Source organism: Dermacentor silvarum, chromosome 2 (assembly GCF_013339745.2).
Source record: "Dermacentor silvarum isolate Dsil-2018 chromosome 2, BIME_Dsil_1.4, whole genome shotgun sequence".
Classification (NCBI taxonomy): Eukaryota; Metazoa; Arthropoda; class Arachnida; order Ixodida; family Ixodidae; genus Dermacentor; species Dermacentor silvarum.
In genome coordinates, this window is record NC_051155.1 from 174,400,343 (window position 1) to 174,426,655 (window position 26,313).

The 26,313-nt window shown below is 47.5% G+C and overlaps 2 protein-coding genes across 2 annotated transcripts in view; both read right to left on the minus strand.

The window, feature by feature from the left end:
* The window catches only part of LOC119440574 (endochitinase), a 37,776-nt gene extending 20,034 nt beyond the window's left edge, over positions 1–17,742 (minus strand). Inside the window, exons 1-6 of the mRNA XM_037705472.2 lie at positions 17,544–17,742; positions 13,632–13,907; positions 10,550–10,809; positions 9,110–9,213; positions 6,340–6,460; positions 5,300–5,494 (exon numbers count right to left, since the gene is read on the minus strand). Coding sequence (XP_037561400.1) covers positions 5,300–5,494; positions 6,340–6,460; positions 9,110–9,213; positions 10,550–10,809; positions 13,632–13,907; positions 17,544–17,742 — 1,155 coding nt within the window. The remainder of the gene's footprint in view (positions 1–5,299; positions 5,495–6,339; positions 6,461–9,109; positions 9,214–10,549; positions 10,810–13,631; positions 13,908–17,543) is intronic.
* An 8,017-nt stretch (positions 17,743–25,759) lies between these two features.
* Positions 25,760–26,313, minus strand: part of LOC119440575 (uncharacterized) — a 74,781-nt gene continuing 74,227 nt past the window's right edge. The window contains exon 18 of the mRNA XM_049662971.1: positions 25,760–26,280. Within this exon, the coding sequence (XP_049518928.1) occupies positions 26,115–26,280 (166 nt within the window). The 3' untranslated portion in view covers positions 25,760–26,114. The remainder of the gene's footprint in view (positions 26,281–26,313) is intronic.

Sequence of the window (26,313 nt, forward strand, 5' to 3'; positions counted from 1 at the left end):
TGTAAATAACGCCCAACCTATTTCCAGCACTATGCATCAAACAGGAGATATCCTACATGTGTGGCCCGAAGGGATACTGAGAGAGAGAGAGAGAGAGAAGCAACTTTATTTAAATAAAGATAGTGCTTGGTTACTGTGGGTGGAGCCCCTCTTCCAGGGCCCCACTGGCTATTGCGGTGCGAATGGCCTGGTCGAGGGTCGCCAATTGGCTTCCCAAGTCCAGTTCGGAGAGTCGCCCCTCCCACGACCAATTGCTAAGTGTATCCTTAAGTAGCGGCGAGACGGCGTCTGCCGGACGCTGCGTGCATTGATAAGTGATGTGTTCTAGTGTCGGGGTGGAGTCGCACCATGGACATCTGTCGCTGTGTTTGTTGGGAAATATTTTGTGGAGTCTATGTAAGTGTGGGTAGGTGTTTGTCTATATTCGGCGCCAGTCCCTCGCCTGTCGCCTGTTGAGCTTGGGGTGAGGTGGAGCTTTGGTTTGTGTTCCTAGTCGTTGTGCCTCAAGTATGCCGAAGGGATACTGAGAGACAAAAGTGGTGTAAGAACTCCTCAGACAGATCTGGTCAGCACAATAGATGACATACACAATGCAGATGACCCTTCAAGGAATATGCCTGTGATAGGGGGGACACTAAACGCGTGCAGCGTTTCAGTTCTGCGGGACACAGCTGCAATACCATTGTGCTACGCCGTAGCCTGGTTCTCCAGGAAGCTTACACAGGCAAGCAACGGGCCGTGGTACTGATTGATTGAACGACCCACTTTCCCTCCAAGGCGCGGTTTGCATTATCATCCCCTTATGTTACGGGAGAAACGCTGGTGAGGTGAATGGAATCACCTGTGTACGATGTCATCCTAGGCAACATTCAAGGGGCTCGTGACGCAGAAAATATCAACCCCGCTTGGATAGGCCCAAATCAGCAGCTGTCACGGGATAATAATAAATGGCTGATTCCTCCAGTTATCCCCGGTATATTTAAAGATGGTGGGGTTACTTCTAAAGGGGCCAAAGCCAGTTCCAATGGGAACATTAGCTGCTGTAGGGCACCCAACGAGAGATTCACGAAGGCGCTATCAGAGGGCCGTACGCAACCGATATCTCAAGTAGTCGCAAGGTTAAGTCAGAATAAAGGAAAGCGCGCGTTCTTGTCAAGATATACCCAATATTACGGCTACTCATTTCTAGACACAGAAAGCGAACATATATTTGGTTCGTCTTCTTTACAGCAGGCCTCTGAGGCAAATGCCACCTTAACTGAACGGCCCCATAGCAAAAAAAAAAAAAAGCCTGGAATTCAAGTAGACACAATCCGATACAAAAAGCCGGATTTTCATAAACAGTGAAATACGAAGGGCGAACATGTGAGGCACCGTATACATACACAACGGTGTCCTGTACTCAGCACTGCTGCGTTTCTTTGAAAACATATATTTTTGTGTCATGATCTATTTCATGTGAAAGGACATGATGCACACCTCTGTGTCGGAGTCTTTTATTTTTTTTCGACAGAAAAAAATTTCGCAGTTTCACCCGAAAGGCGAAGCATCAATTTCGATAGCAAATTAGTAGAGAGCTACACGGAGTAAGGATAGTAGTTTTATCAGCTGTATAAACTTGGACATGCAGCAGCACCAGCAACGCGCAGAACTTGTCGACGCCGTCGGCGTTTTGCCCGCGTTCGCTTCGAACGCGCGCGGCGTTGGTGACTGTTGCCAACTCTGGGGGCGGCTCGGTGGTTTTCGACGATATCCGAATGGGGCACTCGTCGAGCAGCGTCGGAAATTTATACCCACCTTCTCGCCTCGCAACGTTTTTATTTTAAATACGCATTTAGTGCCACAGCTAAACGTCACCTCCCCTCCCTCCCTCCCGTCCCACCACAGCCTTTCGCGCGATGGAAGAATTCGCGTTTACTCTCTAGATTTGGTGATTGTAAAGGTGGAAAGAGACGCTTAATTCTGCAGCCCTTCAGGGAGCACGCCGCAGAACGCGCGTTTGCTCTCCGACGTGCGTTCGCTCCCTGTGAAAGCACGCGTCCATCACTCCCTTTCACTCGCACATACAGCGCCCGGAGCGCGGCGACGATTTCATCGCCGTTGATGTCATACGGAACCTCACGGCAACGGCGACGGCAGAAATCCGCTTTGGAGGGTCCATATAATTGCTATCGCAATAAAAACTTCAGCAGTGTGGTAGTGTCATGGGGTGCACGTGCTGCGTTGCAACGAAGGCGAAGGAGACAACGATGACGACGAAGGCGCGAACATGACCGTGCATTGGCACTCAGAAAAGGCGAAACAAAAAGAATAATCTTGAGAGAACTTCGTGTCGCGAGCGTGGAGCGCTGGCGAGGCGCCATTGTGAGAGAGGAAGCCGAGCGAAAAAGACAGCCACGGCGGAAGAAGCAGCCCGTCGGCCCATGGGTCCGGGCTCCTGCCTGTGTCGGGTGTTCCTCAGCCTACGGCTCAACGTCTGCAGCTGGTGTTCATCTGCGGGCCGTCCACCGTAGCAGCAACCACAACTTCTGTGCTCGCAACCTTCCCTCCAGGCTTATTATGTTCCTGTCACGCCGTGCCACATCTTCTCGCCTCTCGATTCCAGCTGGGATACCTCAGCAGCAGTCCATTCGTCGCTGCACCATTACAGCCGTGAGATCGTCCGACGCCCCACGCCGAATCAGATGGCGATGTGTGAACATTAATACTTTGATTCTATAGTTTGCAGACTGTTTAGACACTCCATACTTAAAGGTGATCCATATTTACGTTTGTCAGCATTATATGTCATCGAATTGATATAAAGCATTGTTTGTGATTGTGCGACAGAGAACATACGCTTCGTATTTCATTTCCTAAATCGGTCTGTATTGACCACTAGGTCTGTATTGACCACGTTAAAGGACCTCTGTTCTTTCACGTGAAAAACCGGCGTCGGCGACCGGCGTCGGCGTGCGATGTCGGATCGGTGGCGGAGAAAATCATCCCCAACCACCCCGACCGCGCAGGCCCTCCACGTGGTGCAAGGTTTTGTGGAACAAAAATTGAATTTCTCACAGTGAAATCCGTCAGAAAAATGGTAAATTATGACTTTATCATTCGCCGTCGGATTCGCCGTCGGATTGTTTGCCGTTCGGCGTCCGATTGTAATTTGAATGTACGAGAAAACATAATTCTGCTATGAGGAAACTCTAACACAAACCCCTTTTCCAGCATTTCTACCAGACCTACAGCCGCGCGCTCGGGTTCTTGCAAAAAAACGTTGTCGCAGTTTCACCTGAAAGGCGAAGCATCAATTGCGATAGCAAATTTGTAGAGAGCTATACGGAGTAAATGATATTAGCTTTATCAGCTGTATAAACTTGGACATGCAGCAGCACCGGCAACACGCAGAAATGTTGTCGACGCCGTCGGCGTTTTGCCCGCGTTCGCTCAAAATGCGTGCGGCGTTGGTGACTGTTGCCGGAGCCTCTGATATAAATATGCACTTGGTGCCGCAGCTAAACGTCGCCTCCCTTTCCTCCCCCTCCCGCCCCTCCCCCACGGCCTCTCGCGCATCGGAATTAGGCGCGTTTGCTCTACATATATGGTGATTGTAAAGGAGGAAAGAGACGCCTACTTCTGCAGCCCTTAAGCGAGCACGGCGAAGAACGCGCGTTTGTTCTCCGCCATGCGTTCACTCCCCGTGAAAGCGCGCCCCTCGCGCCCTTTCACTCGCACATACAGCGTTCGGCGGCGCGCGGCGACGATTTCATCTATATTGACGTCATACGGAACCTCACGGCGACGGCGACGGCGACGCCGACGGCAGAAATCTGCTTTTGAGTGTCCATATAATTGCTATCGCAATAAAATTATATCCAGATGGCGCTCGCATCGTCGGCAGGTTAGAGAGCCTACGGCAGGTCAAATTGGGCTTCGGCAGGTCAAATGCGCTTCGGAAACGCGCACGCGTCGGCGCAATAGCAAAGAATTATTAAAATAATAATAATAATAAAGGTGCTAGGGCCTTCACGTTTTAGTATGACCACTTATACTGCCCCTGGGAAAACGCCTTCCCAGTATTGCATTTCTGTTTAAAAGTGAAGCCGACTTTAAGGGGATCGGTGTAAGCTTGGTCTTTGTAAGCTGGCTTTCCCACGTTCTGTGTTTGCAGTGAATGAAGCCTACTTGCCGGATGCGAATGGTGCGATGCGAACGGGTCTCGATAACGCTATCGCATTCTACTCTTAAAGGCGTAGCTTAAGCGTCCTCCAGTTTTTCTGAGTGCCAATGCACGGTCATGCTCGCGCCTTCGTCGTCGTCGTTGTCTTCTTCGCCTTCGTTGCAACGCAGCACGTGCACCTCATGACAATGACACAGGCGTCACACTCACAATCACTGATGATCTTTAATATGTGACCAGCGTATCTCAGCCGGGACTTGCAAAGCGGCACATAGCATTAGACTATTGTCGCGGAGCCGGATTCAAGGTCTGCGAGAAACTGCATGAAAAAAAAAACATGCAGCAGGTCCAACGAGTTCGAATCTTTATACGCCGAAGCTTTGTGTGAGTAATCAAGAGTCGAAACATGAGTACACACACACACGCACACACACGCACACGCACGCAAGCGAGGGCACACACAAATTATACCGAGCCTTTTGTTAAACGGAGTTGCTGACTGCTAGCGAGTATGATTGACGCCTTGATAGCATCATGGTTTCAAAGGCGGCATGCACATACCTACGTAGCGCAATTCGAATGCGTTCTATCCGCAAGAAGCATTTATACTTCCTCATTACCGTGCAAACGCGGATGTGCGAAGGCGAGCTTCCTGGTTCCTTTTGGTGCGAAAGCAGCAAATGGCTCATTGAGCGAAAAAACCGGCGTCCGATGTTTGTAGCGGCCTCAATTCTCATTGGCTGCGACGCCACGGCACGAGCTTCCACGAGCGCGCCTCGACGGACCTACAGTGGGCGATAAAGTTACTGCACATGCTACCCTTGGGGAGCAGAGTTGCGCATCTGATTGAACGCGCGCCGCTCACGCCCCTATTCGCCGAATCTTGTCACAGGCAAAAACTTAAATTCACTCAGATTTATGTGTAGCTCTTGAACTCCATGCTGTCAAAGTTAATTAGGAGCATTCCACAGTGTCGTCTCTCATGATCCCAACGTTGCTTGGAGCACTAAATCCACGGATCCATGATTCACTTCGCGGCAGTTTCCTTTCAGTGCTGTACAATATTCTAATGGAGGAGCATTGAAAGCAGGGCAGAATCTTTTTAAGTGCCACAGAGGCAGAAGTCACTCTCACCTCGACGTAGTTCATGTAGCCGTCCGTCTTAGTGAAGCTTGCGGCGTTTCCGAGCGGGTGGTTCTTCTTCAATTTGGCACTGACGCCATTATAGGTCGGGTTATCTAGCGTGAAGCTGCGGCCGTGTACGGCGAGCCCCGGTATGATCTTGTACTTGCGCACGCCGGAATCGACCCATTTTCCAATGCAGGTTTCCTAAAAGTCCAACAGAAACGACCATTGACGTGATAGGCAAGCTTAGCCAGGTCCTAATTTTGATAATAATCAGAACTAAGAAGGGGGAAACTAAATAACATCAGTGCTTTTATAAGTATTTGTATGCCGCTGGTTTTCCCACCGTCATGTAGGTTTGTTTTACAGCCAACTTCCAAGCAATAAACTTGAGTAAGATTGGATCTTACTTGCCTCTAGTATTGCTTCATATTACACGTGATGCCTAAGAAACAACAAGCTTGCCTAAGCGACCACCGGACAAAGTCGTTCGTACTTAGAATGCCGTGATTGGTGGAGTCACAGCAGATTGGCTGGCAATTGAAAACGCAAGAGAAAGCCGCCTCATATTGACGCTCCTGATGCTCGCTTGGTCGTTTCAGGTTGCTAATAAGCAGGGCCCATATTCACAAAAAAAGCGCCTCCAACATATTTGTTCGTATGAGAAAAGTCCATCTGACGCTTGAGTTGCGGCCGGTGAGTGGCAAAGAGCACTTCCGAACAATAATCCTTCTGAACGCGCCACCAGAAGACAACAAGGGGGCGGGAGCGGGGAGGGGGGGGGTTGCAGGGCCACATTGTCATGGAACGCCTGCTGAGCTTCGGATGCGAATGGGAGGGAGAAAAGACAGTATTAGTACTATTCAACGATAATTCACGTAATTTCGAATGGCTAGAATTTATGTATATAACAAACGAAATTCATTCAACGTTGCATCACTTATTTATGCAAACACACAGCATTTCATACGTGTCGTGGGCTCTCCAGAGTTTTGCTGTCAGTTCTGTTTGAGCACAATATGAGAGACACCACTTATTCCACGACTTACGGATTCAATTGTGGTAGGCCCATTGTGATCTGTGTAGAAATATAATCCGCTGGTTATCTTCGTCGTGGACAAATCATCCAGCCTGTAGTCGAACGTCATTAGGAACAGGTAGTCGAGGTACCTGTAAGAAGGTAATATTTTTCGAGGTGCTTTCTAGAAGCTGTAGGGCACAGAATAGTGAACCCAGCATCAATCTCGAACGTTTCTGATGTAATTAAAGATTTTATAATGTGTCATTAATTATGTTGCAGCTCCACTATTCGTCACTTGCTGCACCAGAGCTTACGATTTCTCACAGCGAAATATTTCCTCAGTTATGTCACGTGTAGGTACTTCATAAAATGTTCCCACCAATATGCGTACTTCCATTGTCGAGACTCGCCGAACCTTAAAGGGGCCCTGAAAGACTTTTTTATCGAAGTCGAGAAATGCATTTGAAATTAAACTAGACTATTACAGAAATACTTTGCAGTAGAAAGTTCTGCAATGCCTTCAGCCGAAGCGGAGTTATTAGCAATCAAAGATCCCCTTTGAAACTCTTAGCGGTTCTCCCTCTCCTTCCTCAGTATCTTGCACTGCAAAGGCTACGGCGGCGAAGCCACAACGATCCGGCTATTGAACGTTACCGTGGCGCGCGGTTCAAGTTCGATTTTGGATGTTCACGTAGACGCCACTACTTCCGAATGTGGCGCCTACGACGTGCCAAACGAACCAGTGTACCTCGATAATACTGCCTCCATTTAGGGTGGTGACATCCCCAACCCAACCCGGGAAGACTGGGTGGCGACCCAGCTCGGCTGCCACGATTTGCAGGCCCAACAAGCCTTAGTCGTGCGCGCCCGGGCGGTGGTTATACCGCCACTGGGGTCCCCAACTAGGGACCTCCACCTAGTATTTCTAAGGACCAGTCCCTTACGGGCTCGTCCAAGCATAGCTGCTGTCCCTCCATAGCCTATTAAAGGTTTTCACCACCACCATCACCACCACCTCCATTTAGGATGGTGACAGCGTTTGACTGTCCTCGCGCCGTTCGGCACCCAGACAGTCGCAGACAGCAGGCAGTCGCGGTGAGTGCTTCGTGGAGGGACTGGGATGCGGAATTTGTGACCAGGGTCGCACGAATACGTCGAGTAGCAACAACTCGGCTGCGTTTGTGAGTTCAAGCTAAATAGAAATGGCTAAGTGAAAGCTATACACTGCGCGTGTGCCTGTTTCCCCATCAGCCATGTTTCATCGTTTTTTTTTTACTTGACTGTAAAGTAGCCCTAAATGCGAACCTTGAATGCAGGGGCTAAAATTGTGCCATTTGAGCGTGCCAGAGATGTGAATTCTAGCCGCCCGCAGTTGACCCGAACGGCGCGCGTATGCAGCGGCTGTACCTAAGGTGTACCACAATGGCAGCGCCGCGCGAAGTGTCAACACCCTAAAAGGAGGGAAGCGGTACTATCGAGGCATCCTTAACGAGCGGGCTTGTCAAGGCACCCCGCGGCGGCCGCGGTATCTACGCTACGCAACAGACCACAGCTACATGCAACTGCAATGCGCATAGCGCAGCGTTTGCTTTGTGCACGGCAGGGCTGCGAGTGCACGCTCGCGCTCATGTGCTCCAGTCTGGCCGTACTACGTGGTGCTCACTGGCTTTCTCCCGCGCCAGCTTGACCAATGAAAAGCAGCCACATCCAACTTGCGCCTTTTGAAGCTCTGTCAATAGCTCGATACCAAGCGATGTCTGCCAAGGCGCGTAGCCATGCAGGAGCGGCCTGGAGCGAGCGCGCGCTGGCAAGCGTACGTGTTGTCTGACCTTAAGTTTCACGTGGTTCAAGGCTAGTTGAGTGTTCAAAACTAATCGAAATTAGCTAAGCCCAACCGCTACGACACCGATAAGAAGGGTGGCCAAACTCTTTGGATCAGTCCGCTTCTTCCTATCGTGTGCATATTGCGGCCATGGCCGAGCGTGAGCAGACGATAGTCAGATTTTTCCGGAAATACCTAATTCTTATCGAAATTAGAAAGCAGGTTTTTGCTTACTTCAGCCTGTTTATTAAACTGTAGAAATAAATACACACAGTAAAAGTAGGAACAAGCGGACTGATCCAAACAGCATTCTTGATTGATGTCAGCTATTGGCCAATAGCAGTCGTCGATGGGGATCTTGCATATAGACGACATATTCAAGACGGCGGCAGCTTCGAAACGAGAGAGTGTTTGAGAAATATGCGAGTTTGAGCTGCGCTTGTGGGCTCCATGCAACGCATACGACTGGAAAATTTGGCAGATTTGTTCACAGCAGCGTATGCTATCCGCGGCCTGCGTTTTTTGACCAACCTCGAGGAGTGGTTCAGGGCCTCTTTTAAGTACCGCGCATACCACCCACAGCAGTTTCGCAGAGCGTTGATTTCTGGCACCTTAGGGGTCTCTCGAGACACCTGCCGAGGTATCTGTGCAAGATATTTAGTTTCGATCCCTGCGAATCGCTAAGTACGACGGCAATGCGAGCGTTTTCTCACATTTGGCGCTGTAAGGCCTTGTCAGCGCGCTTCCGAAGTCTGGCATATGTATATATAAACCATTCTGACGCATAAAGATAAACCTTGGTGTTATTCGCTACAATTAAAAACCGTCCCTACTAGCAGTCCTTGATGACGACAATTAATACCCGTGTACGCTTACGCTTTCTAGTAGTAGAGCAGCAGCAGCACCAGCACGAACAACCACAACGGTGCATGAGGTCATGATAGTCAAAGAATACCATGCGAAGCTAAATACTTACCTGGACATTTTCTCGCTCATAAATAAGAAGCACTTGCGGTTCGGGCGGCAGGCGGGAAGCTGGGCCGCGATGAGTTTTCTGTTCTGAACCTTGCGCCGTAATGTCTGTGCCGGAAAAGGTGGATATGCGTATATATAGGCAGCTAAGAAACAACCGAAAAATGTTCCGAAGAGAACATTTGTGGCGTACACTATAATTGAACGCCACCCACGTCGGAACCCGGGGGCCACATGCATGACCCTCACGCAGATTGTTTATTCTTTCGCAACCGAAGGTCGTTTGTGTTTACGCGCTGCTGCAACCCGCGAATACACGCAAGATTGCCTCGCTCGAGGCACTTTGCGTGTATTCGCGGGCTTCTTTCCCGCTCAGAAAAACGCTTTTATGTAGCACGTATTCAGCAACAGAAAGTTGTATAGAAAGTTTTTCATGTTGCTCTACAATTTTCTCATTGACACATTTAATCTAACTGTAATATTTTAGAAGTTGATTAATTAATTAAGACTAATTAGGTAATTATGTGGAATTCAAATAATAATCTGAGTATCTCCAAGAGACGGCAAACAACATTACCTTCGTTCTGTCCAGCTACGTGGCATTTGGATCTTTTTTTTTAATTTTGGTGAATGATAGTTGGAATACCCTGTATATAGTTTGGGGCCAAAGCGCACTTTGCACATGGCTGAGCCCAGTTCAGACATCTCACATAATCAGGCGTAAGAGCTATGGTTCTTTATTTTGTTTCCATTCGCGTTTCATTCCGGCGTGATAGCATACATATTGCCTTTAACTGGCAAGATAAGAAAAACTTGACCTATAATGGTTTTTCTTGCTTTAGTTTTTCTTTACTTTGCTCAAATACATACCAATTGAAATACTAAATAGTTTCTCTAAAAGGCTAAGCGAGATACAGTAGGTCAAAATTATTGTTGACCAGGTGGTGACAGGTAAATGTACGGCCCAAAACTGGTCTCTGGCACTTGCTTTGGCAAGGTTAATGTGTGTTCTTGAGATGTACCTTTTTGAAGTTAAGAAACCAAGTTTATGAAGTTTTTAACCAAGCTCTTAAGCCTGGGTAAAAAAGGAAAAGAAATTCGCATTGGCCCCCAAGTGCGCTAAGAAGATAACGACGAAGCCTTCAGGCTTTGTGAGCAATACATCTGCTGCAGCTCACACTCTACATTTTGTTCAATACCACTGTTGAGCAGGTACATAAATGAAGGTAAATTGAGAGGCACAGACTAATATTTGGATTTGTCTAGTTTTTGCAGATGTTTTTGTTAGGTCAACAATATTGTTGAGCTGCCAGTTAAATGGTTAATTATGCCATAATAAATGTTTTTTTTACTTCATATACTTGCAGCACCTGCTTCGTTGTGCTTGTTCCCTGTGGAGTTGACCTAAATAATCCACGCAGCAGTCTGTTGCAGAGTTCCTTACCTTGATGAATTTCAGTATGATGATAATCTCCTTTCTCTTGCAGACGGGGGGACCCGGTCCCTCGAGATGGAAGTTTACGCCATCGAGGCTTAGCTTCTCCAGCCACCACGCGATGTGATTCACCATGCTCTGGAGCTTCCCTTCGTCGCGTATCTGTTTCATCAGGCTTTGCGTGTGCGCGCCGGCGCCGTAGCTGAAAAGTATCTTCAAGTGCTTCCCTTTTGAATGTTCCTTTAGTTTGCTCAGCTCTTTCAAGATATCTGCAATAGAGAGGACATGTAACAATGGTTCCCTAAGACTTCAAGGTTTTCACTAGCATGTAAGAAAAATGCTGATTAGTTGTTGTTATTATTATTTTTAGCGAGCCCATGCATGCTTAAAGCAGTATCATTAATTTGAATTTGAAGTACGACAATAATTTCCAGGTACTTGGTAACTTTTATTGCGATAGCAATTATACGGACACTCCAAGCGCATTCCTGCCGTCGCCGTCGTACTCGCCATTGTCGTCGTCGTCACCGTCGCCATCGTCGTCGCCGTCCCCGTCGCCGTGAGGTTCTGTATAAAGTCCAAAGGCGATAAACTCGTCGCGCGCCGTATGCTGCATGTGCGAGTGAAAGCACGCGAGGGGCGCACGCTTTCATGGAGAGCGAACGCACAGCGGAGAGCAAACGTCTCCGGTCGTGCGAAAGGCCGTGGGGGGATGGGAGGGAGGAAGGGGAGGCGACATTTAGCTGCGGCACTAAATTCGTATCTTGTGACCGGGCGCTAGGGGAACTGGCGACTCAATCTCCCACGTGAAAGAAGGAAAGCGGGAAGGCAGCGCGGGAGGGAGCGTGCGCGGCTTCTACTCTGGATGCCAGGAACTGCGTACTTTGCGCGGCTGAGGGCTGTCGCGCGCACCGTATCTTGAAAGCGATCCCCAGACGGCTCTGACCTTTGTATGCGCTGTGCTTTCGGCCGCTCAGTTTGCGTTGAAGCGAAAGACCACACGAACCGTCGGTCACTGCTCCTGCCGCGCTTTGCTGACACCAGCGTTTTGACAGGGCTTGTCTGCGGCCATCGAGTGTGATCTATTCATGTTTGCTTGAGCGCGCGGACACCATGCTTGTTAATTCAGTTAGTAAGCGAATGTGTCCATCTTTATGCAACCCATAAAACTACTATCCTTACTCCGTATACTCTGTCTACCGGCCCCGACCTGGGTGGAGCCACCGGATCGATTGGCGGGGCCTCCGGCCCCGCTTTAATTCTTTCTCCTCAGGACCTCAATAAAGTTCGCACTCACTCACTCCCCGTATACTCTATACTAGTAAATTTGCTATTGCAACTCATGCTTCGCCTACCGGGCGAAACTGCGACTTTTTTTTTTAATTTAATCTTGCAGTTTCGCCCACGCAAGTTACTTGCTGGTTTTGACATCGGACATGCCGCAGTGGCTCAGCATCTGAGCACAAGGTTGCAGGTTCGATTCCCGGTGGCGGAGGCCACATTCGGATGACATAGAAATGCCGAACTGCTCATGTACATTGATTTAGGTGCACGATAAAGAACTAAGGTTGGTTCAAAATATTGCGGAGCTTCCGACTGCGTCATTCTTTATAGCCCGCAGCACTGGTTTGGGAAGTAAACACGATAAATCGATCAGCTTCACGTCTCTGTGTACTTTCACGTATCTCGTGCACTCAAACGGCACCAGAAAAAGTTCGGCAGGTGTTACACTTTTGTAACAAAAGAAGGCGAAAGCCTGCTGCATATTTGGTAATACATGAAGTTATACAATCAGGGTTAGACTTCTTTGTAAGACATATTGGTAATGCATTAAGTTATACAATCGGGGATAGACTTCTTGCAAGACATAACGAGCCGCAATGGGAAGTACACGTGTGGCACTAAGGTGACCTCCTGATCGCCACATATGAACACTTAGCGTAGTACCTGAAGTGCAGCATGTTAGTGCACGCACTAGGCCACACCTTTAGACTTTGACGTGAGGTGTGCAATCACGCACACACTAGGCACACATTTAGAAAGCCAGAACCGTGTAGCAGCCGTGGCTTCAGGGAAGCGTGCTTGCCTCACACCCCGGAGGCCAGGATTCGGTTACCACCCCAACCGAAATGTACGAAGTTTTCTTTTCAAAGCCACTAATTTGCTTTGTTTACAGGAACCTCCGTGCGAAAGGTTACGTCAGTCCGAGCATTTTTTGCTGCGTCAGCCACTTATCGTCACGGCGCAGTTTCGTCAAGGCCACTGCCAAGGGCACCGCCAACATGGACAGCTAAGGCTTTTGCCTTAACATATTGTGCTGTCATGACGGCGTGATTGACGCATTACGACAGTGGCGACAAGACCCATGGAAATTGTTTCGTGTCGGTGACCTCATAGACCATTGAAGCAGCGCACGGACGAGGAAACAGAATTCAAGAAAATTACGTTAATTAAGTTGCTCCTGAAGTGCCGTTCATGTGAAAGAGTTCCTTCACGCGTAAGCTCCCTGCATTTAAACAACGTTCGTAGTAACTAGAAGCCACGTGATACCGCATGACGTTTAAAAATAACAGTTCCGCGCGTGGTGATATCCCCCTGGGCAAACATCCTCCTAGAACATTTTGTTTCACCTGTATGGGGATATTGCAAGATCAAGATTGATTGATTGATTGATTGATTGATTGATTGATTGATTGATTGATTGATCATGTGAGCGAGATAAACAAATCACTCTTTTTTTTACTTTGTAAGTGCAGTCTGCGACTGAGTATGGCCGCGGCGATGGTCTTTCTGTCACGGTGATCACTATCATGGGTGGGAGGTGCCCACACACCGTCAAATGAGGTAGCACTCTCACTCTCACGTAAAAAGAATTTGCGAATAGAGGCCCTCTTCCTTCAATCAATTTCAATCTTCCCTGAATAGCTTGTCTAGGCATTATCAGAATATTCTCGTCTGATCGGTAAGGCAGAGGAGCATATTCAATTAGAAAGACCGTATTTGGGTTAAACATTTTGCATCACAGTAAATCCCTGTTTAATCCCGGGAGCCGAGTGGCGTGATATACTAGGAAAAAGAGGACCAAACGCACCCTTTTCGTCTTTGCCGCCTCTCTTACGGAACATGAGCTCTCCGGTCTTGTTGTCCGTCTCCAGGAAAGAGTAGACAATGTGAGTGCACTTTTCAAGCGGCAGGGATTTCAAGTCGAACGGCTTCATTCCAGGCCGGTGGAACTGCTCGCCGCGCACGAAGCAGACCAGGGGCGCCCTCTCGTCGCTTCGGGACTCGGCCCGCTGCTCGACCTTGTCCGACCTCTCGTCGTCGTTCCTGGCATCGCCCGTTTCCAACGGGACGCCGGCGCCTGCCGCTGTCACGGAGAACAAGCGAAGCACTTGCAGACAAAATGGTACAGCCCGAAGTTTAACAATGCATCGTATTTACCACTGCTTTGTGCAATCCATGAAAATTAATTTCAGGATTTTTTATCGCAGTGTAATGCCTTTCAGTCCTAAATGCACAAGGCAAATGCCGCTGAGATTCAGAGAACTTTATGATCAGTTGGCAAGAAACTGCTGGCAGGACATATGCAAGAGCTAGATGAACTCAGTAAGGTAAGGTTACAGAATGTATGCATAGAAAGTATGCAGCAAGAGTTTCGTTTTGGGCAAGAAGGAAATTCAGGTTACAATTCCCTTCATTGGAAGGTGATATTGCACCGGGTGTTCAAAATTAAGCTTTATGGCATTCTTAAAATTAGGCACTGGAACGCATGCCAATTAAGATCATGTGTGCAAATATGTTATGTGGCCAGTGAGATTATAATTATCGCTGTCAGCAGCCTAAATAATTAAAATTAAAATATTTACTTTTATTGACTGATGTAAGTGTGTACGTTTGTATTCAAAAGTTAGAGGCAGTCATATTTCCGCACCATTTCAATTGGCAGAATTCTTCTATCATGTCTGTGCTCCGAGATATCCGGCTCCAAATTTTAATTGTCGTTTGCATGATTACGCATGCAAGAGAGGGAGGATCGGCGCAAACCTCCTCCCTGATGTGACGTGCTGTTGCGTGCGGCGTTTAGTCTGACAACAAGGCGCAGGCATAGGCAAAGATGATAACTGTTCCCCTTCCCCTCTCGGGTGGCGAAATCTAGATATGACAGTGCAGTGTGCCGTACGTAGTACGCGTGATCCTGTTAAACGCGATAACAGGAGATCATTTTAACAGCGGAGCTGTTTAAGCCGGCCGTAATGTGTGCCGCCTGTCACTACGTTGCCTGGCAACCACCTCGCGGAGCGTCGCGCGCTATGCTCGGGAGAGAGAAGCAACCACCTCGCGAAGCGTTGCCCGCTATGCTCGAGAGAGAGAAAGAGAAAATGAGAGCGAGAGAGTGCGCGCATCGCGCGCTATGCTCGAGAGAGAAAGTGAAAATGCGAGCGAGAGAGAGAAACAAATTGTAGCAGCACCAGCGAGGCAACGCGCAGAGGTGCTGCCGACGCCATCCACGCTTAATTCTCCGTTTCCCCGCATTAGCGCCGAGCGCTATCGGTATCCGTGACTGCAGCAGGTGCCTCTGGCGGCGGCTCGGCCGAGCTCCCACCAGCTGCGCGCTACTGCGCATTCGCCATGACGTCATCCCGGCGTGTCGTCGGCTGCGCGCCGCCCGTACACTGTGCATAGCTTTCGACCCACTTCCCTTACGTGTGCTCTGACTGCAAGCGCTTCGCGAGGCGTTCCCCGATGCCACGGACCACAAAGAAATGCTTATAGACTTCGTTAAACTTAGCATCACTTGGCATTACTTCGTATAACTTAGCAACACTTCGTATAGCCAGGACCAGCTAGGAACCGATCAGCTCCGCTGTGTCTTTAGCCTTGCGCAACTAGTGCAAGCTACCCCGATTTTCGAACTTTTTTTGGCACGTTTTTGTATTACTTGAGAACGCACCGGGACATCATCTTGTGGACGCGTTAGCTTCACTGTTATCTACTAGAGTGCTTCTGGAATAGCGGCGCCCCTGTAGGGAAGGATAACCAAGAATATCCACGTGGAGTCCCTTCGTGCTAATATGGCTGCTGCTGGTGGGATGACGTATCCTACTGAAGAAAAAATAGACGTGGTACTTGCAATGGCTGAGATGAATGGCAACGCTTCATTGGCTTCATTGGTACGCGGCTCGCCACCCACACCGTCCCCTTCCACCTAGGCCTACCTTCAGTAACGTGTTTCGGCGCTCTCGCACAACAGGGTCAGTCCATCGTCCGAGACAGAACAGGAATACAATCGTCGATGAAGACTTTAAAATTGACGTTGTCGCGTGCCTAACGTCGATGCCAGAACTCAGCATCCGACAGATTGCCCATCAGTACTGTCGCACCATTGGAACAGTCGCAAATGTTCTAAGAAAGCGTAAGTTCCGTCCGTATCATGTTTACCTTCACCAGGACCTAAGTGAGACGGACTTTGAAAGGCGAGTTGACTTCTGCAATTGGGGCGTGATCAAAATTGATGTAGAAAACGACTTTTTACACAGAATAATTTGAACAGATCAAGTTCAGTTTTGCCGCAATGGCACTGTGAATATTCACAACGCGCATTATTGGTCACACGAAAATTCACACTGGCTGCGGCAGCACAAGCATCAAGTTCACTGGAGTGTGAATGTGTGGAGTCGCAGGATTATTGAAACTTACTTTTTTGAGTACAACTTGAACGGAAAGATATACACGAAAGAAATATTAGGTGTTGTCGTCGACGACTTTGTCTCTAATCTTTCCCTTGAATGATCTGCGCCAAGTGTGGTTCCAACACGACGGGGCACCACCACATTTCTCCACCACGGCAAACAGCTGGTTGGACACTCGTTTTCCACGACTGTGGATCGGGCCTGCAGGAGCAATGTTTTGGCTGCCGAGATCCCCTGAGCTTTCCCACTCGACTTTTTTCTTTGTGGCTACGTTAAAGATTGAGTTTATGTAACAGAGCCCAGTGATGTCAATTAATGAAGCACAGGATAATATCTGCCTGTGAGAGCATCCGTCCAGAAGTACTGCGCAGAGTTATCGAGACGACGCGAGAACGGTTTATGTTTTGCGATGCTGTGGAAGGGAGGCATTTTGAACATTTTTAGGGCATTCACATCTTGATGGGTGAAGTGTTTTCATGAGATTTGTGCATGACCACACCAAACTTAAAGCGGCAGTATGAAATATTCGTTAGCATAGCTAAAAATGTTTCTGCTGTTGGTGGTGCAGTTGTTGCTCTTCATTTCAATAAAACTTACAATACTTGGAAATCAGCAGTCACTTTAATTGCGTAGCCCAGGCAAGGAGCATGCCCGCTCGTTTAGTCACCATTACGCACGCGCACTGCCCTCCGGCTTCTCCGCTCGCGCCATTGTCTCGGCATGGCAGCTGCTACCATCGTTACAGGCAGCGTGGTCACGTGTTACGACAGCGGTTCCGGGTTCTTCGATTTTTTATTTCGCCAGCCGAGAGGGGAAGGGGGACCGTTATCATCTTTGCCAATGCATCGCCCCGTTGTCAGACTAAACGCCCTTTCAGAAACTCCTTTCATTTTGATGTCTACACTGACCCCGCCTATTAAAGGTACGCTAGCCGTGCAAGATAATACAGGCTTTTACGACTTTCCGAAACAGTTCCATATGTCGTTTGATATTTATTGGCCCACTGATGACGGGCACAAACGTATAATTTCCATTCGTCTCTGAATTGTTCATGCCTGGATCACTTACCGATTTCTGTGCCAATTTGGGTATTAAAAGATGTGCATTGTATAACTTCCCTTTCAAGTACAAAATGCGTGAGATACAGTGTTGCTTCCGATATAACAGCTATCTCACTATATTCGTGCTCCGAACTAACTGCACGAAAATAAACTGAACTGAGCTAAATCGAACGTCGCTGAAGACTTGTCTTAATCTGCTTGGTCTTAGTATTATTTTTTTTTTTGTGACAAGATATATTCGCCATGACTTACCACCTCCCGATGATTCCCATTTTGGACGGCGCCTTATCGGGTCCCGCCACCTTCTTTTGCTGCCGCCCCCCTTGCAACCGCCACCTTTGACCCCTTTACCACACTTAACGCCCTTTCCACCACATTCCACTTCGCCAGCATGGAGAACGATGACCACGACCATAACAACCAGCAGGCCGACCAATGATGGCGCTCCCATGATGCCCTGGAGTCGGAGATATTACGAACGTGTTTGTAATCTAAATACTATTATCATTTCGTAAAACAAATGTAATATCGTGCTTTGGCCCAGCGTTACCGCAGTGCGGTATACTATTGCCACCCCGGCCAAGGGAGACCTCCACATGTACGGGTTGCATTCTAGCGCTCGTACCGCTGAACATGTCAAGGATCGTCGTCAAGACAACGCACTCGTGGACACACACGAACACCAAAAGAGACAAACACTAGCACCCAGTGTCTATCAGCGCACACGTCTCTCCTTTCTTGGTATTAGTGCGTGTTTCCAGAAATGTCGGGTCTTTCCAACAACAATGACCAACCATTACTTCTTCAGCATAGCCTTTTATAGTGCAAGTAAACAGTAAAGCTGCTTCAGAACGTTTAAAAAGTGTCTTTCGGCGCAGCAGAGTGGTATTTGCGCCGTCCAAGCGGCCTAGTTGTCGCATTTCAGTCGTGTATATATAGCTGCGCTAGTGAAGCACCGCGAGTGGCATGCGCAGGTCGTGGGTTCGTATTCACTGAAAGCAGCTCGTACACCAGAATTAGCAGTAACATCCGCCAGCTAATCGCGCGATCGGACGTATTTCAAGCGACGGCAGCATCAAATTGGCTCTCAAGCTGTTCTTTTAAAGGAAAAGCTTCCCGGGACTTAATTCCCCACATTCGCTCTCACGTGTATACTGCTATGTTCGTTATGACCGTAGGCCGGCGCCTTTACAATATACTCTTATAACATTCGAGTGTGTTTGTGAAAACGAGATCTAGGGCCGAATTTGCAAACCGCGGTATAATGCAAGGATAGCTTTTTTTCTCATAAAAATAAACAGAGAAGTTGTTGCCGTTTGCTGGCGATGGCTACGTCTTTTCATTGGTTTATAATATAGGGTGAAAGACATGTATGTATGTATGTATGTATGTATGTATGTATGTATGTATGTATGTATGTATGTATGTATGTATGTATGTATATATGTACGTATGTATGTATGCATGTATGTATGTATATGTATGTAATTTTATGCACATGCACTAGCCGACTACTAAATGAAACAGAAGAATATGTGCTGCACTAACAGTAAGAGTCTCTATCGAAAAGTCGTCGTAATAAAATGAGCAAATGTCTGGGTTACATAATTCTCAGACGCAAAAATCGACACGTAAAACGGAGTAGCCAGAATATCCATCTCAAATACCAGTGTCTTCAAAGAAGCTTCTCGCCAACGCCAGTAGATGACGCTGCGTGTTTAGAAAGAAGCGCGAGAGAGGAACCCGGCTGCTGCACGACGCGTTTCTCGGTGTTCGCACGAACCAGCGCGCCATGCATTTCGGAGGCCACGCGGACGCGTCACGGTGGCGCCGCTACACGGCGCCAAGTGTCCTTAGGAAAGCGCTGCAGTACACAGCTCATACATAGCTGGTTTCGACGGTGTCAACGCTTTGTACCGCTATATTGGTTCAATTCTAAACGCATTACTGTCGACAGTAGTCGGGAGATGGGTTCTACCGAATTTTCATTGAAGTCATGGAACGCATTTGAGGTTAACATAGAATATTTCATAAATATCTTGCCGCAAAGATTACTTAAATGCGTTCAGTAGAAGCGATGTTTTTATACAAACGATGCAGATGGTTTTTCAACGTTAACATTTGTCGTGAAACTCCAGTAACGCTTATTAGATATGCTTATGTTTTTAGATAATGTACGTGGGTATACCACTGAGCGATACTTTCAAAGCCATCTCGTTGAACCAGCGGTGTATACGCAATGAACTCCTTATGCATTCTTCGGGTGCCCTCGACAAACGCAAGTGCTCGTCACATAAGCGCTGAAGAAGCGTACATGAGAGGAATTCAAAATGGTCGCTGAAGTTCGAGAGCCCTTGTTAAGCTCTGCCTGGTGTAAAACACGTGCGGCAGAGAACGCTGTAGATAAGTGCAGAAACAAATAATCCTATAGGCGCAGGATCCTCCTGATGATTGTTATAGCTTGGTGCTAATATCTGGAGAACCTCCATATCTTCACGTTGTTTTTAATGATACTGTAATTAGAGCTTGAGAACTCGGGCGAAATTTTAGTGTCGCCGCAATAATCTGTTTCAGGAGCCGCCTGTTGTAGGGAGCTGCCATAGTTCAACGACTTATCGGGCTCGCAAGATATGTATACGCTTGGCGGCCCCAAATTGACACTGTTTGATAAATGTGATTTACGAAATCGGCATCATTACGGTCTTTATCCTTAATTTTTTTCATCCAGCCTTTACCATCTTGGCTCATATCCCTTAATTGCAATTGAGCAGCTACCAGGCGCAAGCGGTACTCAAATGCTCAAGTGCTATAGTACATTTAGTACGAAATCAACTTAAACGGCAAAACTCCAGACTCGGTGAACACAGTCCTTCCTCCTTACGCTAATTTCCAGACATTTTTAATGCGTTATCATGAAGAGTGTCACAGCGGAAAAAAGTGTTACACACACACACACACACACACACATATATATATATATATATATATATATATATATATCCTATAATTCATTCACTTCTTTATTAATTCCATTACAGCACATATTTCAATGTACGAATTATAGCCAGTGAGTGAATATCTCGAAACTGGTTCAGTCCTGAGAAGTTCTTCCAAGCGGATCGCAAGGCGTATCCGCTTGGAAGAAATTCTCAGGACTGAACCAGTTTCGAGATATTAATGTTCAAAGTGTCCGACAAAATGCATTAGCGTTCCAGTTGCTGTTCTGAAGAAAACTCTGTTTTATGCACTGAAGCACAAAAGTAACTGGCACACCAATGCATTTTGTCGGACACTGAAAATTAATATCTCGGAACTAGCGCAGCCCGGAGAATTTATTCGACGTGGCTACACCTTGGAAACTCACTAGCTACAGTTTGTAGAGTAAGATACGTGCCGTAAATTATTCATATAAAACGGGAATTAGTGTAATTATGTTGAGTATTTAATTAGGCATTTTGATTTCTTGCGGAAGTAATGGCTACCTCATCGAGTAGATAAGATCAAGGACCTCGAAGAGGCAGGACGTGGGCCGAGTAAACGCCTGAACAACACTTTGCAACTTGGTGAATGTGGTTTGAATCATGGATCTGGGACCTCAAAGAGGTGTGACATTATGCGAACGCATTTCTCTCGCATTTACCGCTTTATAGCCAATTAACTTTTTTTTCCAGATAACAGACAAAAATGAACCCAACTTTCCCACTACCACGCTGTGCACAAATGCCAGCTTTACAAAACTGAGTCGGTTACATGTGCTCGGTCAGTCGTCATCAAAGATATCTTCATTCCTGGTTTCCACCATATTTCGGTGACCATTCTGGCACCCGTACATACCTCATGATCACCATGAAGAAGACGAGGGTGGGCATCAATTTATACACGCAAGACGCGACGTAGTACCGTTACTAAACATCAGGCGCGGTACCGCCTCAGGGTCAGCACATCGCTACCAGCCATCCAAAACGTGAGTATCGCCATCGAAAAAGACAGCATTAGAAAGAGTTCCGGCGAGACAGTCGGGCTTACGGGCACTTACCGCCCGTCCCTGTCCTCAACAAGTGACCTGGTAGGAGTAGAACATGCGGCCACGGTCGATGCCGGCTACACAATGGCGCAATCAGGAAAAAATGCCGCTGAAAGAACGCATTACGTTCTGAACCTGCTTTTCGAGCTGGTACTGCTCAAATCATCCCTGCTCTTTTGCAGGAACTTCGAGAAGGCCAAGAAAAATCAAGAACACCCGCCCGCCGCCATGTACTCCCACATATTTGCAAGCACCATATATCCGGGAACTCGCTGCGGCCATATATCTCACCGGCTCGACATCTTCCAGCACTAGAACTATATTGCCTTCGCAGGCATTGAATAACGCGAAATCAAAACGCTATTGAACGTCCCCGAAAGCGGTACACGCCTCACGTATACAGCTTCCAAAGGATGTAAACGTCGCGAACACTTGAATTATGTGCCAGACGCAGCCTTTTTGTGTTGTCTGTGCCTTCGCTCGGCCCACGTTCGGGAATATAGCCGTCTACTTGGAACGTGGCTTGCCGGGAGGGGGCGACGAAGCACACCGAGCGAAGCACGTCTATAGCCATGAAAGTCGAGGTACAGCTCGCAGACACGGGTGTTTGTTCGGGCTTGTCTCAACTCAGCTTTCGTTGGCATATAGCGCACATCGACGGAGTGTAGCAGCTTGTGTTCTTCACAGCAGAGACACTGTCAGGACGAAAATGAAATTCGATCGGCCACTTGCATTTTACAGTTTGCTGAAAACACTCGCATCTCGAGTGTGATTGCGTGTCCGTTAGCTTTGTGTCCGAATGTCGTGACCGGGATGACCTGCATGGTGAGCACAGCGACATCAGAATTTGTGCATTGGCAGCCAGCAAAATTAATTTTCGGACATCTTTTTTTTGAAATTTTGCAAACATGACGGGCGATCCAAAATATTGAACCAAGGAAGTTGTGTGTTGTCATTGTGGTGAGCTTGACTTGTTCGTGGTTGTTGTTGACATGAGTGATCGTGGCGCACACCCACAGTCGGGTATTGGCCATGAATCGGGTGGCTAAATGAAACGAATAAGGACAAGGAAATGAACAATTTGGAAGTTGCAAACTTAAAATGAAAATTCTCGGGTGCGGAAAAAGAAAACCATATCAAAAGAAAAGCAACGCAAATCGATGAACGAATAACCTGCGGTCTTCTCGTTCTTCTTCGTCATCTATAAGTATTGTGTCCACGAGGGCTAACACATCATTATTCCTTTTTTGCAGCGAAGCTGCATATGGCTAGCCGATTCGCCCGTCCGTTGCCTGTGCCACGGCAACTCCATGAAACATTGTGCGTTTCATCTAGCGGCCGCGCCTGTACGCAGAAACTATCATCATAAGCAATGGCTCGAGCGTCGTCGTCTTCTTCCACAGCTGGCTCCGTTGCCGCTCATCATTCCAGCGTAGAACTTCTCTTCTGTCGCCGTAATGGGGAGGCCGCGTTTACGGGGGTATGAGCCATTGCTTAAGGGGTATGAGCCATTCATTGCCTTACGTGACGGACAGATTTAATGTGTGTGCGTGTGCGTGTGCGCGTGTGCGTGTGCGTGTGCGTGTGCGTGTGCGTGTGCGTGTGTGTGTGTGTGTGTGTGTGTGTGTGTGTGTGTGTGTGTGTGTGTGTGTGTGTGTGTGTGTGTGTGTGTGTGTGTGTGTGTGTGTGTGTGTGTGTGTGTGTGTGTGTGTGTGTGTGTGTGTGTGTGTGTGTGTGTGTGTGTGTGTGTGTGTGTGTGTGTGTGTGTGTGTGTGTGTGTGTGTGTGTGTGTGTGTGTGTGTGTGTGTGTGTGTGTGTGTGTGTGTGTGTGTGTGTGTGTGTGTGTGTGTGTGTGTGTGTGTGTGTGTGTGTGTGTGTGTGTGTGTGTGTGTGTGTGTGTGTGTGTGTGTGTGATGACGATGTTTATTTCTTCAGCGTTTTACTCAAAGTAGACTTAAGAGTGAATGAATCAATACAAGACAGTGATAGAGTGTTTTTTGCTAATCAGGAAAATTCGACCTCAAGCCAACTCCTAATTGTAATGACAACGTGAACAGAGCGCTGAAGGTACACGTAGGACTGGTGGAGCTGGACGCATGGTGTAGGGGGGGGGGGGGGGGGGGGGGGGGGGGGGGGGTTAACACGACGGCCCTCAGGGGGGCTAACAACACCCGAACTCCCCCGCCCCCCCCCCCGTCGGTGCGCCACTAGCCTCATTAAGAAACACAAAGACGTAACCAATAATTGAGAAAGACTTAATTGTACCACCGTAATTAACGCTGTGATAAACACTGGGGCCGCACGTTTCATCTTCGCTAGTTAAACGGAGTGCTTGGGTGGTGGTTTTTTTTGCATATGTCCGATGTTAATGTCGCTAGATTTGGCGAAGCAATACCGTCCGTTCCGTTGTATGTGAGCCGAGGTCGAGCGATATGCAAATACCGTAAGCAGGCTTCCCCGCGCATCTAACTTGCCTTAATTTACCAAAATAGTCATTGAAACATTGGATGGTGGGCTTTGGAAGGCAAGTTTTTAAAGTTTAGAGGCTGGATTGAATGTAGGTCAGTAATGATCGTCGGACCATCCATGGTATGACGTCCGCCATCTCTAGAGAAGCATATATACCTACGGATACTGCATATCGTCTAAGCAGTCGTATGGTGAGGCGGTTAATACGCGGTCCTTGTTACCTACAGAATTCGCGTTGAACAAGCATGATGAAATGTTTTTTTTTTTTTGTAGTTTGAATTGATGACAGTTATTTGCGTTAGCTTTTGCCAATGTCACATCGTCATTAACCCCGCTAAGTGTCCCTCAAACATTACTTGATGTAAATGCTACTTCATCAGCTCATCAAACCGCGCAGAAGCTATCTGAGAATATGGCATGGCAACATTAAATTGAGTGGGAACCCTTGTATGTGCAGGCCATGTGCCTGGCAATGTTCCGCCTAAAGTGCGGAACCGTCGCTAATAATAGTTCGAACATCAGGATTCGCTCGCATCTGCTCCTATACGAAAAATTGTAGCGTTAGAACTCTTTGAAAATTCAGACCCAGGTGTCGGCATATCTTTTTTTTTTTTTTTTTTTTTTACTTACCAGACGCAGGAAAAAAGTGAGGACAGCTTATGAGAGATGGTTCTGCTTGGCATGCTAGCGAAAAAAATGCTATGCGTTTCAGACGTTTTCATCCGCAACAAAAACATTTCATATTTTTGTACTGCTCGCTGAAGAATAATAATTACATCTAATTTACACTACCAGATGTCACAAAAAACATGTAACGACTACCCTGTTCGGAGTAGCCGTCATTACATGTAGCAGCTCCCGCCCAGGATGAAAGGCACCGAACAGAGACCACAACAGCCTTGTCCCTATACGTCAGCGCAAGTCACCCGGCCTGTATACCCGCGAGTTATTTAGCCTCAACGTAATTCTCCACCGCCCTAGAATACGTCACGGCGTTTTAATAGCTGTTGTAACAAAGTCCAAAGATGTTTTCACGATTACATTCATTATCTGGCGAGAAAAATGGTACCGGCGTCGCCACAGTATCGTTGGTGTTACCACAGCATCGAGCCCTGTTTGAGGCATGCTGTGTTTAGGGCATTCTCTTGTAATTGTATTGGACATATTAGCAAAAAGACAACAGTACACAGTAAGCAAAGGTGGTGCCCGAGGTAACTGACTATTTGTGATGAGATGTAAGGCAAGCGTACAATCAATGCATTCTACCGGTACACTAACATATGGGGAAGAAACTTGGATGATGGCAAAGAAGCTTGACAAGAAGTTAAGGTCCGCGCAAAGAGCGATGGAGCAAAATTGTTAGGTTTAGCGTTAAGAGGCAAGAAGAGAGTAGTGCGGATCGGAGATTAAAGGGAGGTAACCGATATTCTAGTTCACATTGAGAGAAAAAAATTTGCTGAGTTGGCCATGAAATACGAAGGACAGATAAACGTGGACCATTAGAGTTACAGAATGGGTGCGAAAGAAAGCCAAGCGCAGTCGGGCACAGCAGAAAATTAGGTGGTGTGATGATGTTAGAAAATTTGCAAGTACAACTTGGCACCAGCTAGCGCAAGAAATGGATAACTGTAGATCGCTAGGAGAGGCCTTTGTCCTGCAGTGGATATAAAAGTATGTTGATGATGACGATGATAATGAATGCAAGTGTTACTGAATTAAAACTCCTTTGTAGCACAAGACTGAACATTCTGCTGTGCTTCGTCAGTCTTGAGTCATAAACTTTGTATGTTGAAAGCACATAAAAAGGACATATATACTTGTCAATATTCAGTGGCTTCTCAAAACCAATCGTATAGAAGCCAGACCCCTAAGCTGTTTACTTTCCTTTTTTATTTTAATTTCTGTGACACAATTGTACTGCCCGAAACGTTCCTCGGAACGACAGCTCGTAGTCAAAAATGGAGCACGCTAGGCAGTGAAAACAGGAGTGTTTATTGCATTGTTTTTTTAAGCATTGTAACCACTCACACTGAGGCACTTGAGCAAAGCTTCAACCTTACAGGATGAATCGTGCTCTTAATCTTTTCATCGGCCTGTTCGTAAACAGCCAGGAATTGTAGTGCCTGCGTCATGCTCCAAGCGACAGGCGCCAGGCGCACCATATCACACAGTGGTAATGGCTCAAAACGTCCAGAAAAATAAACATTTCAGGAAAATATACTTCAAGATCACATGTTCTCTTTGATTTAGGTAGACGTAATACGGGCACTCGTAGCGGAGAAACCGTCGTCATATACAGGAGATAGGAAAGCACCCCACACGTTCCTTCGTCATTTAATCCGGTCGTCCTCGTCGTCTTCCTCCTCGTCCTTTGCAGACACGCACTCCTCGCGATTGGCGTTCTGCGGCCAGTTGCAGATGTTACGGTCGATGTCCCAAACGGTACCACGGATGCAGCTGCGCAGCATAGGCTTCCCGTGACTACACTGGTAGTACCTGCGGACAGTTGAGGGCAAGTGTCACGGTTGC